Below are 12,520 nucleotides of genomic sequence, written 5' to 3' on the forward strand. Positions count from 1 at the left end.
GGCATGGTGTTCAGCACATTCCAGAACTTTTACTTATCATACGATGCAAAATAATTTCATTCCTAGTTTTATGGTTTAAACTTGAGAAGAAATATCAATGGTATGTACTAAAAACCTTTTTAACTATTTAAAATTGTATTTTTGTACAGATAAAGGGGTTTTGTTAATCAAAAACATGTTTCCTATCTTTTAAATCTGTTATCAATCTGTAGGGACAGACCTCTCATTTCGGGTTAGGCTGGCGCCAGCATTTCATCCCCAAAAATGTTGCGGTATGTGACGAGATATTCTGTTGGTATGAGTGCTGCAAAAACAGACCACCCTTTGATGTTAGTGTAAAACAACCACAGGGATTTTACCTTCCTCTTGCGTAACCCTCACACATCTTAACTGGTGATATATAGACAGTGGGCTGACTATACGCAGTTGCAGGTCTCGGAAATCTTCTGTGTAACAGGTAGACACCATCTACAAATTAAGACAAACAAATGTTTGTTATAATTAGAATGTGATACTAAACAATCAATTTTAGTTTCTCATGTACTCAACAAAAACGATAAAGATGATCGAGACCGAACAATGAGATAGAAGCGTATGAAGCAACAGCCATTATGTTAAGGTATGTGTTAACTTGTTTGTTTAAATGTATCAGGATTTTTCTCAGAAAAAATTTTTAAATTATTTGCTTCCCAAATCCCCCCCCAAAAAACCCCATGTATATTTAGAACAACATTCACAGTTTTGAATAGATTTGTTTGGCTTGAATGATACAGTGGAATTCACAACCAACTCTTTACACCATACTTTATAAGTCTAGCTACTCTACTGCCAATAGACCCATCCATTAAGCTTCACCCCATTGCGTATTGACCAATCACAACCCAATGCACAACTAAAAGTACGACAATATAAAGTCTGACATGCGTGCGTGTATGCTTGGCGCGCACGGCAGAGTTGTGCAGAATGGTTATGGAGAGGCATTGGAGAGGCTCTTGTGTTCTTGCTCACATGAGCACCGAGGGCGGAGCCTAATGGATCGGTCTATTGCATGAACTATCAAGACAAAGTAGTGAAAATATTAATGAAAACAAAACTGGGATAGATTCATGATTGATCCATCAGCTTTCGTAATGTGCAAAATAATTTGTGCAACCTTTTATAAAGGAAGGGGAGAGCAGTTCAATTACCTGATTCAATGTAAATGGTTAGGAAGCTCATCCACTGCAGGTCTCTGACATCTACTTGGTTGATGAGTAGATCTCTGTGGAGATGACAACCCTCGCTGTCTGATGACTGCACCAGCTATCAATGCAAACAGAAAATACAATAAAGCTTTATTTAGCTTTGAAATAACAGCAAAGATCAACTTCAACATTTGTTTAGGTCAACTTGAACAGTATGTTCTTTTTTTATAGAAAGGTGAAAGAGTGTGTAATGATTAAATACAATAGACCCTTCCCATTAAATATGTAAATTGCACTTAGCGCGTGCGCACTAATGTTTTGGTTGGCAAAATTAGGGAACATCGCGCTGTTTTGCACACGACTAATGGTTGCGTGACGCAGACGCGATTGCGCGTCTGCTCAGTGCACAACTCTATGGCGTTTGCCAATCAACAGGGTCTGTACGCATGCGTGTATGTAATTAGCATATTTCATGGGAAGGGTCCATTGAGTAAAACTCAATTAAAATGGTTCAAACAAAATTATTTTGAACTGTCCAAAATCTCAAATTAATGTTGGTTCATATAATTTAATTTAACTATTGACGATGAAAGCCCTGATTCTTTAGCATGTATGTTTATGAAACCTTTTTGTCAGTGGTTTTTGTTGAGCCAAGATTGTAAAAAGTCTGAATAAGCAACACTTTGAGCTATTATAGCTATTGGACCCACATGTTGAAACTGATTCTTACCTGTTGATGGGGAAGACCTTGCTGTACTTTGACACTGGGTAGAATGTGCATCATGCATCTACTATTGAAGAGGTAGACTTCATCTGACAACGGCATCTGTTTGTAGCTAAACAAAAATAAACAATAAAAAATATGTAAAAGAGGCGTGTTGTTGTTGTTCATCTGCAGCAACAATTTCATAATACTTTGACCATTCAAGTCATCTTTTAGAAAACACAATTCAAACATAATGAAATAGATGGCCCATGTTTCTGTGTTTTTTTTCTCGAAACTGGGTGGGGGTTATCTTGTTGGTTCGAGAATCAGGCAGCGATGACAATTCCACTCTATTTGGGATGAATCTCGGTGTATTAAAACATTGGCACAGATTTTAAAGTAGCGACTGGAAATGGCTTGTACTTAACAGCTGCCAAAGTTGACCACTTTCCATAAAACCAAAAGGTCAAAATGATAGTATCAAATTTGGCTTCATATTTGGTTTTTTTTTTTATAGCAAACATCGCTAAGCAAAACAATCTCCACACCACCATTTTGTGTTTATTTTGTACCACTTTTTATACCATTTGTATGCAAGGGGAATTTAATATTTGATTCTCCCCAAAACAGTGTCACTTGCCCCTTCCCCCACCCCCTCCAAAAATGATCATTAAATTTGGTGGCTAGTAGGAGGTGCAAGGAATGAAGGAAACTATGATAGATTTATGAAATAACAGCTGTTCTAATGTTCAGAACTCAGGAGTTTTACTTACCTTTTATCAAGGAGAGAGCAGTTCATTAATCAAGACTCTTTGTACACTGTTAGGAAGCTCATCAACTGCAGGTCTCAGACAGCTACTTGGTTGATGAGTAAATCTCTGTGGAGATGACAACCCTCGCTGTATCATGCAAAAACAAAATAATAATAATGATTCCCTTTAACACAAATATTTTGATTCCTAACCATTCAACGCATCAAATCACAGATTCCCTTTAGCTTTTAAAACACAATAGTTAAACAAATGTATGGAGGGGTTGGTAAATTTAATTTCAACAAAAACTACATAGAGGAAACTTTCCTTGATTCTTTAGCATGTATTAAAACCCTTTTTTTTCGGTGGCCTATGTTGGGCCAGGATTTTAAATAGTCTAAATAAGCAATACTATAACCTCCATGTTGAAACTGGTTCTTACCTTTTGTTTGGGAAGACATTGTTGTACTTTGACACGCAGGGCAGCATGGACATCATGTATCTACTTTTCAAGAGGTAGACTTCATCTGGCAACGGCATCTGTCTGTAGCTAACAAACATAAACAATATTTTGTATAAGAGGTGTGTTGTTGTATTTCTTCATCTGCAGCAACAATTTGATAATGCTTTGCTCATATGAGGGCTCCATTCAAGTCATCTCAACACATTCAATTTCACCAATTCAAGCATAATACAAAGATGGCCCATGTTTCTGAGGTTTTTTTCCGGTCGTATGTCCACTGGGGGTTATTTTGATGGTTGATAAATGGAGTAGGTGACAATTCAACTTGTTTTCGTGTTAATCTCTGTGTACTTTAACATTGGCACAGGTTTTAAAGCATTTGAATTCTTTAGAGACCATAGCGGCTGGAATCAGCTTGTACCACAATGCCAAAAGCGGCCGCAAAAAGTTGATCAACATCCACACAACCAGAAGATTGAAGTAATAAATTATAACCATTTTGGTTTCATACTAATTGGTTTATTTTATAGCAAACTTTGCTAAGAAAAACAATCTTCCCACAACCATTTGTGTTCAATTTTTACTACTCCTACTGTTAACATTTTGTTCACTTGACTGTGAACGTGAACAACACAACATTTAAGCCATCTCAAACAGTGCGAAATTTAGGCGTCTTTTTCGACAGCTCCATGACAATGAGCACACACGTCACACGTACATGCAAGTCCATCAACTATCACATCAGAAACATCTCCAAAATACGCAAATATTTTGACACAAACACATGCCACGCTGCTGCCAGAGCCCTTGTGTTGTCTAGACTGGATTATTGTAACTCTCTCCTCAATGGTATTAAGCAAGCTGACATTGACCGTCTACAAAGGCTCCAAAACAATGCTGCACGTATCATTTTCTTGCAACCCAAATACACACACGCATCCACTCTTCTCAAACAATTACACTGGTTACCAGTTAAACAACGCATCACCTTCAAAACATCAGTGAACATGCACAAAGCACTCTCTAACGTACTTCCACAAGACCTTACAGAGTCGCTAAATTTCAACAAACCTGGCCGGAGTGGGCTCCGCTCCGGCCAGAATCTAACAATCCCTCGCACACACAAAATGGCAGGGGACCGGTCCTTTTCAGTCGCTGGTCCCCGGTGCTGGAACGCCCTACCAAGTCATATTTGGAACACCAACACACTCCAGACATTCAAGAGTAAATTAAAAACATATCTATTCTCATAATCGTCTTTTTCGTAGCACTCTTCCAGCGCATTGAATTTTGTAAAATGCGCTTTATAAGTCTCGTTTATTATTATTATTATTATTATTAGGTATTCGATTCTCCTAAAAACAGTGTCACTGCGTCACCTAAAATAGTGCATTCAAATTTACAGTTTGGTGGCCAGTAGGAGGTACAATAGAGGAAAAGTGGCAAGTTTGCCAAGGAAACTATGATGGATTTATGAACTACCAGCTGTTCTAATGTTCACGACTCGGAAGTTTCCCTTACCTCAAGGAGAGAGCAGTTCCTTCACCAAACTCATTGTACAATGTTAGGAAGCTCCTCAACTGCAGGTCTCAGACATCTACTTGGTTCCTTTAACATGCACAACAAATATTTCCTTTAATCAAAATATGTTGATACCTCACCATGCAATGCCTCAAATCCAAGATTCCCTTTTAGCTTTTAGTTAAACAAATGACGGGAGCGGTTTGGTTGTTTTTTTTCAAATCAAATTTCAACAAATACTACAAAGAGGAGAACTTCACACTTCTCTTAAAGCATCTCAAATTAATGGTCGTTCAATTTAACTGTTAATGAAGACATTGTTGATTCTTTAGAATGTATGTTTATAAAACCCTTATTTCAGTGGCCTTTGTTGGCCAGGATTTTAAACAGTCCAAACAAGCAACACTATTGAACCTCCATGTTGAAACTGGTTCTTACCTTTTGTTTGGGAAGACATCGTTGTACTTTGACACTGGGCAGCATGGACATCATGCATCTACTTTTGGAGGGGTAGACTTCATCCGACATTGGCATCTGTCTGTAGCTAACAAGAATAAACAATATTATGTAAAAGAGGTGTGTTGTGGTTTTTCTTCATCTGCAGCATTCGTTTAATAATGCTTTGACCAGAGGGCCCCATTCAAGTCATCTCAACATCTTTCAACAATTAAAGCATAATAAAAAAGATGGCCCATGTTTCTGTGGTTTGTGTTTCCCTCTTGCATGTCCACTGGGGGTTATTTTGTTGGTTGAGGAATCGAGTAGGTGACAATTCCACTGTTTTTCGGGTGAATCTCTGTGCGCTAGAATAATGGCACTGGTTTTAAGGTGTTTGAATACTTTAGAGACCATAGCAACCGGAACCAGCTTGTACCAAAAATAACGCTGAAAGCAACCGCAAACAGATGCAAAAAGTTAACCAGCTGCCACACAAACAAAAGGTCAAAATGATAGCAAATCTGGTTCCATGTTTTTTTTAATGCAAATTTCGCTAAGCAAAACAACCCCCACACTACCATTTGTGTTAACTAGTTATCACTCTTGGTGTTAAATTTTGATGCAAGGAAAATTTGATATTTGATTTTCCCAAAAACATTGTTAATTCCCCCCCCCCCCCCAAACATAAAGTTCACTCAATTTTACAGTTTGGTTGCCAGTAGAAGGTACAATAGAAGAAAGGTGGCAAGTGTGCCAAGAAATGAAGGAAACTATGATAGATTTATGAACTAACAGCTGTTCTAATGTTCAAGACTCGGGAGTTTCCCTTACCTTTTATCAAGGAGAGAGCAGTTCATTTATCAGACTCTTTGCACATTGTTAGGAAGCTCATCAACTGCAGGTCTCAGACATCTTCTTGGATCCTGTAACATGCACAAAAATAATAATAATAATTATTCCCTTTAATCAAAATATGTGGATACCTCACCATGCAATGCCTCAAATCCCAGATTCCCTTTTAGCTTTAACACAAAGCTTGGACGGGCAAAGTTGTTCCACAGTCCACCGCTGTAGCCGAAAGTGCTGCGGCCAAGCATTTTCACTTGGAATTAGTGTTATGCCATAAAATTGTGAGTTTGTTTCATTACAAATAGTTTGTACACGCCGAGTCTCGCATTGACCGCCAGTATTCAACTTTACTAAGTCACTTCTCAATTTTGCACAGTGCACCTGCAAAATGACTATTTCGCAATAATGCACAATTGCTATAGCGCGACTGATAGCGCGTGAGGGCAGAAACCCAGTGTGTGTCAGTGCAAGTGCAATAGTGCTCAAAACAGCCCTTTCTCAATGGCCTACATGCCTTTCGATCAAAATATTATCCAGGTTTTTATTGGCATTTAAACAGTTTTCCTGAAACTAAAGGAATTAGAAGATAGAGGAAGACACTGAGTTGGTGGCCAACTGAAGTTTTCGAAATAGAGGTTTGTAATTTGGTGTTTTTCTTTCGTTAAAAACTGCTAAATTATGGGTTTTCCAGCATGCTTGACACACACGGCACACACACTGCAAGCTTGACGACAACGCTCAAATGTTTGTGGCACGTACTATTGCTGCACAGGGATAGGTTGCACGGAAATAATAAACATGTGGAACTAAATATAAAACTGTCACGTACAACACCCCAGCCTCTAAATTTGATCTAGATATTTTAAGTACAGTAATTGAATGAGATTTTTTATTCATTTTGTAGGCCATACTAGCTCCTGAATATTCAATAAAATACCAAACAATGAAAGGTTTAAAAACATATGATGTCGTCGCTCCAATGTCGTACACGCTTTAGCAATGTAAATGGCGGACAATCTCTCGCAACAGAATTTTTTTTTTTTACAGATTTCAACACACGATGAAGTGTGTAAGTGTCATTGTAAAAAGGTTCTGGATAAATGATTTTTAAAAATATCATTTAGTTCTTTAAAGTAAACAATTTTCATGTTAGTTATCCTACTGAAAACACATGACACCAGGATATCATTACATTTTTGTCCCAAGACATATGGTTACTTGATTAGAACCCGGAGAAATCACTGGGCATGACAGTAAACCAAACACTTCAAAACAATCTGTTTCCTCCCATTTCAGACCAGCAATGTTTGGTTTCAGGAGTAAGAAACCAATGTTGTATTTTCTCTCTACTTATTACGTTTATCAGAATTTATTACAGTTTGCCGTTAATAAAAAATAAAGTAAAATAAAAAATAGGCCCATTTGAATTTGTTCCCCATATTGGCACAATATATAGAATCCCAAAAGCAACCACATCACGTTATCGATCCAGTGACTAAAGGAGAATGAAACTCAATCATTCTAGCAGATAATAATTTTGTTTTGAAATTTAGAGATTGGATGATGTTTCTTCGACTTGTTTGATTGTTGCCATAATAATGCATTAGCGCCTTATGCCAAAACTGTATCATTTATTTTATAAATTTTTGAGCATAACCTACAACAGGAAACTTTATTCTCAGCATGATTAAAGCCTGGTGAAAATACAGACCGTGAGTAAACAGCAGAGCTTCTGTCACCGGTGGTACTTGCACAGTCTCACGGTAAACAAGAATAAAGTTTGGGTTAGAAAACAATGAGGATCGATAACATATGACCCTGCGATAGTTGAGTGAGCATAAACAACTCAGCTGTTGGTAATTTGCTCAAAACATTACAGACTCTCTGACGGAGTGAAGTTATTCTGTCTATTGTTTATTCATTTAATTTAAATAATTTTACTTATTTGTTCGTTGGGAAAAGTTTCCGCATGGCGCCACCACTTTTTCATTCGATATGAAATAATATAGTATCTAATTTACCTCATTGATATATCCCTTTTGTAAAAATGAGTGAAAAAGTGGTGGCGCCATACGGAAAGTTACCCGTTCGTTGTATTATACATTTATTTATTTATATAGTTATTTTTTTCATTTTGCAGTCATTGATTGACAATGCAATGTGAATGTCCAACTCCAATGATTGATTTTTTTTTACATTTTTTTTTTTTTGGGGGGGAGGCTGGTAATTTTTGTGTAATTCCGACAACATCATGATATTGTTTGTTGTTACGTGTCTGTTCTTGGCTTTAAGAATTAATTGATATTTCTAGAGAAAAAAATAATTAGGTCGTAACAGCATGGCTGCAGTGTGTAACGTAGGCTAAAGGCTATACGGTGCGGGTAAAATCGCCATTTTAAAAAGTGAATCCGCGCTGACCTAAAAAAATAAACTCATTTTGTTGGAAGTCTAACAACCTATGCAACAAGTATCAATTGAATTATTCAAATAAGAAATACCTGAAGATATGTTAGATTAATTTAAATGAAGGAAAAGTGGTGGTTAATGAAGAAATAATGGACATTTACCTCGGTCTCAGATTGATCACTTCGCATCGATGCTCGCCTCGTTGTAAATAGTCTGGCGCGCGCGCGCGAAGAACATACCCAATGATTAGTACCGATTTATAGAAGTAACCGAAACACAAGCCGGTTACTAAAGTCGATATTTTCAAGAACACTAATTTTTAAAAACATAACGCTAATCGATAGGCAAAAGTAGCTGAAAGATAACAAAACATGGAATCGATTCTTGGCAAAAATCGACCTTTTTTTGTTTTTGCAAGGAATATGGAGATCAATGGACAGCCCACGTTCTTTGCTTTAATCTTCTGCGAGGCAGCAATGAGCAGGGTACCAGTCACAAATTGTACATCTGACGTAATAGTTTGACTGGTAACCTTATTCTGGTAAGCATAATTTTGTTGTGCTTAGCTCCTTATTGCGCCCTCTATGAGATCAACACGTCGGTCGTAATTTCTTTTTAAACAAAGTATAATACATGAATAAATAAAAGTAATAAATAAATAATAAACTATCGTCTGGCGTCATGAAAGTTGAGCTTTACTAGATCTTTGACCTACCTAGTTTTTAGCTAACTTTTGTTTTAGTTCTGTTGTTTTTTTTGGTAAGCATAATTTTGGTGTGCTTATCAGCATTTTATGCCTAAGCAACTATTTATAATGTCATAAAGTTCAGTCATTTTCTCTGTAGCAAAAGTGTAAGCTTAATGTAATTTTAGCTGGTAACCTATTTCTGCTAAGCAATACTTTTCTGTGTTTTATAGAAAGTTTTTGTGCTTACGCATGCTTTATGGCGCGGGCTGGCTAGCCTTTATACAAGCCGTCACAATGCAAATCCTTCATGGTCGACGCCACGCGTAAGAAAGTACAGTGACTGCTAACTAAACGGGCAAAGGTCACAAATAAACAGCCTCGTAATCAAGGCTAAGTGCGTGTGGGTTGGCATTGTATGTACACAATTGTAGATAGCGCAACCCACCCGAGACCGAGTCGATCACAATGTATACATTTTGAGGCAAAGTTTTCTGCTGTTGTGGTCAACTTTGAACAATAAAGACAAGGTAAGTTGAAAGAAAGCGTTTAAAGCAATCAGTGACCACCACACTGACCGCAGTCTGTGTGTAAATTACAATTGAAAAGACAGTGGAACAGGTAGTTTGTGTGGCGTGTAAACACGATCAACTGTTAGGAGTCAGAACTGCTGGGCCGTGGCCTGTGTGGGCGGGCCCCCGTGACTCTCGTGTGCACGGCCAATGTTCAATCTATTTCTACTACCTCCATACATTCCTGCATGGTTCAACTGATTTGGCATAGCAAACTTCTGTATCTCTAATAGCTATTTACGTTCGTCAATTATCTGCAACAATCTCCATGGGTGTTATAAAGTGAAACAGTAGAACCATGGTAGAACATACATGTACTTAGTGTAGTGTGACTCCTGACTAGGAATCCTAGGATAACTAAAAAACACTAAAAAGGGGGCATATTTTACATGTCCTATAGTCTAGGTTCCTAGACCATTGGTGTTGCGTGGTCACACCACTTACTCTATGGTCACACACAACCAACGTTCCGATTATGCACGGCAAAAACTGTACACGCTTGTAATGAACGAACGCTAGCGGGCGCTCTGTTTCTCTGATTTCCTGTGCTCACCAAGGTCTAGGACATTTGCAACGACGGGTCTTAACTTTTTTATTGTTTTTCGGCAAATCTCCCCCGACTTTCCGGTGGAGCCAATCAGAGGCTGTGTTGCGGGTGGCTCATGAATAATTCATCAGTGTTGTGCATGCAGTGTAAATGCATGCAGTAATGCGTTGCATGACTTTTGCTATACTACTCTGCATGTCCTTACTCTATGATGTGTGTGTGGGTATAATGTTTCTATCGGAGTATAATAATGTCCAGATCAGTAGGATTTGAAACTTTGCCACATGGTGGAAATACGATAAAGAAAGGTTTGCGGTACCACCACAAACCTTTCTATGTATAATATCCAGATCCAGACTACTGCATTGCCATGATGCAGCTTGAAATGCGATCGTGGCGTTATGCTCCCGACGTGCCAGGGCCCACACTGATGAAGCCTGTATTGGCTAAACAATTTGCTTATAGTTAGCACAAAATAGTATTGCTTAGCAGAAACTGGTTACCAGCCAATTTTTAATTAAATTTGAAATGTTGTAGACTTATGCCTAGTGCCCACCTAAATTTTTGGATAGTAAAGAAATTTTGTACAGTATTTTCTGCCAAACAGATATTAACTGGTGGGCCCTGTAGTGTTATTCACAGTGAAAGTTTTTTAATCTTGGGGGAAGGAAATCTTGAGGGATTCAAAAGCGTCTTTGTGAGAATGTATTTTGAAACGTAACCGCAGCTGCAGATCTTGGAACGTAAGCGTAGCTTGACTCGGGATTGAAAGCGTACTTTTTGATATTGTAGCGTAACCTAAACGTATCTTGGAGTGTATAAGCGTAGCTGAGTAGCTGCGTAGCTTAAAACGTAACAGTATCTTTTGGAGCGTAAGCATATCTTGGACTGTAATTCGTAGCTGCGTATCTTGGAACGTAAGCGTAACTTGACATGGGATTGAAAGCGTACCTTTTGATATTATAGCGTAACTTGAAGGAACATAAGCAGATCTGTAAGCGCAGCTGAGTAGCTGTGTAGCTTGGAACGTTGACATCTTTTGGAACGTAAGCATATCTTGGACTGAAGCGTAGCATCTTGGAACATAAATGTAGCTGCGTATCTTTGAACGTAAGCATAGCTTGACTCGGGCTTGAAAGCGTACCTTTTGATATTATAGTGTAACTTGAAGGAACGTAGACCTAAGCGTATCTTGGAACGTAAACGTAGCTGCGTATCTTGGAATGTAAGCGTAGCTTGACTCGGGCTTGAAAACATACCTTTTGATATTATAGGTAACTTGAAGGAATGTAGACCTAAGCGTATCTTTGAACGTAAACGTAGCCGAGTAGCTGCGCATCTTGGAACGTAACCATATAATATTTTTTGGAATGTAGTCGTAACAATATCTTTTGGAACAACTCATGAGAAATTGCGAATTTTGATTGCTTGTCGGGTGGCGACTACTGCTATTCAACTCCCAGTTATTTGAGGCGAATAGTCAGGTCATAAATTCCACTAGTTGCCCAGTTTAATCATTACTTCAAAAATAACTCATCATTCACAGAATTAAAAAACAATACTTTGTTTGGCAAAATTATGCTTTGAGGGAATTTTGTTTTAGCATTATTTTTATTTCAACCTTTTATAAAAAATTCTCATAATATTTTTAAGCTACTCACACAATAACACTGTCAATATAACCATGGAGGTAGATGCGATTTTCCTACGTTTTGACATCATCAAAATTACCTGAAACCCATAACAAAAAGAAATTAGGGGGCCATGAATCAAAATGGAGCATATTGGAACGTTGCGATCATAAGAAACAACGGAGTCGACACCCGCAAGCTGGGAGTTCATAGCGCCCGGGATTTAACACCTCCAACCCCCACGAGACACGGCATGGGCGGTACATGATATTCCACAAGGCTTATTTCACGTTCCGATTGCTCCACGCCGTGGGGCCATACAAGCGTCCGTTACACGAACTCTCTGAATGCTAATCTTACGTTCGATTTTTGACCATTATTTACGATTTCAAATCGTCACGTATCCATAATCTGAATAGGTAGTCTATACTTAAAATTTCACTGTTTCCTTTTAATAGGCCTATAATGACCACGGAATTACTCTTTGAGCAAAGATTATTAAAAATAGCGCGCCGATCACATTGACCTTTGACTCGGTCTAGTTTGAATAGTCATCTTCAACCCGTCACGTGATATGAATAATCGATTCATTTGCATAGTCTGGCCACGCCTTCAATTTGCAAATGTCCTAGACCTTGGTGAGCACAGGACATGGGGAGATCCGGAAATCAGAGAAACAGAGCGCCCGCTAGCGTTCGTTCATTACAAGCGTGTACAGTTTTTGCCGTGCATAATCGGAACGTTGGTTGTGTGTGACCACGCAACA

The 12,520-nt window shown here is 38.3% G+C and overlaps 2 protein-coding genes across 7 annotated transcripts in view; one reads left to right on the top strand and one right to left on the bottom strand.

Moving 5' to 3' along the window:
- Nucleotides 1–12,520, bottom strand: part of LOC117290770 — a 17,225-nt gene continuing 4,705 nt past the window's right edge. Inside the window, exons 1-9 of one of the 6 annotated variants that reach the window (XM_033772361.1) lie at nucleotides 8,481–8,569; nucleotides 5,896–5,987; nucleotides 5,065–5,164; nucleotides 4,627–4,713; nucleotides 3,085–3,192; nucleotides 2,664–2,789; nucleotides 1,915–2,020; nucleotides 1,188–1,302; nucleotides 1–468 (exon numbers count right to left, since the gene is read on the bottom strand). In XM_033772361.1, coding sequence (XP_033628252.1) covers nucleotides 356–468; nucleotides 1,188–1,302; nucleotides 1,915–2,020; nucleotides 2,664–2,689 — 360 coding nt within the window. In that variant the 5' untranslated portion in view covers nucleotides 2,690–2,789; nucleotides 3,085–3,192; nucleotides 4,627–4,713; ... (1 more) ...; nucleotides 5,896–5,987; nucleotides 8,481–8,569 and the 3' untranslated portion in view covers nucleotides 1–355. Of the gene's footprint in view, nucleotides 469–1,187; nucleotides 1,303–1,914; nucleotides 2,021–2,663; nucleotides 2,790–3,084; nucleotides 3,193–4,626; nucleotides 4,714–5,064; nucleotides 5,171–5,895; nucleotides 5,988–8,411; nucleotides 8,432–8,480; nucleotides 8,570–12,520 lie in introns of those variants that run through there. The other 5 variants (XM_033772346.1, XM_033772320.1, XM_033772337.1 and 2 more) reach the window with 5 other exon arrangements.
- LOC117290761 (D-glutamate cyclase, mitochondrial-like) overlaps nucleotides 9,403–12,520 on the top strand; it is an 18,672-nt gene continuing 15,554 nt past the window's right edge. Inside the window, exon 1 of the mRNA XM_033772310.1 lies at nucleotides 9,403–9,534. The gene's annotated coding sequence lies outside the window, so the exon portion shown is untranslated. The remainder of the gene's footprint in view (nucleotides 9,535–12,520) is intronic.

This window comes from Asterias rubens, chromosome 1 (genome assembly GCF_902459465.1).
Source record: "Asterias rubens chromosome 1, eAstRub1.3, whole genome shotgun sequence".
Taxonomy (NCBI): Eukaryota; Metazoa; Echinodermata; class Asteroidea; order Forcipulatida; family Asteriidae; genus Asterias; species Asterias rubens.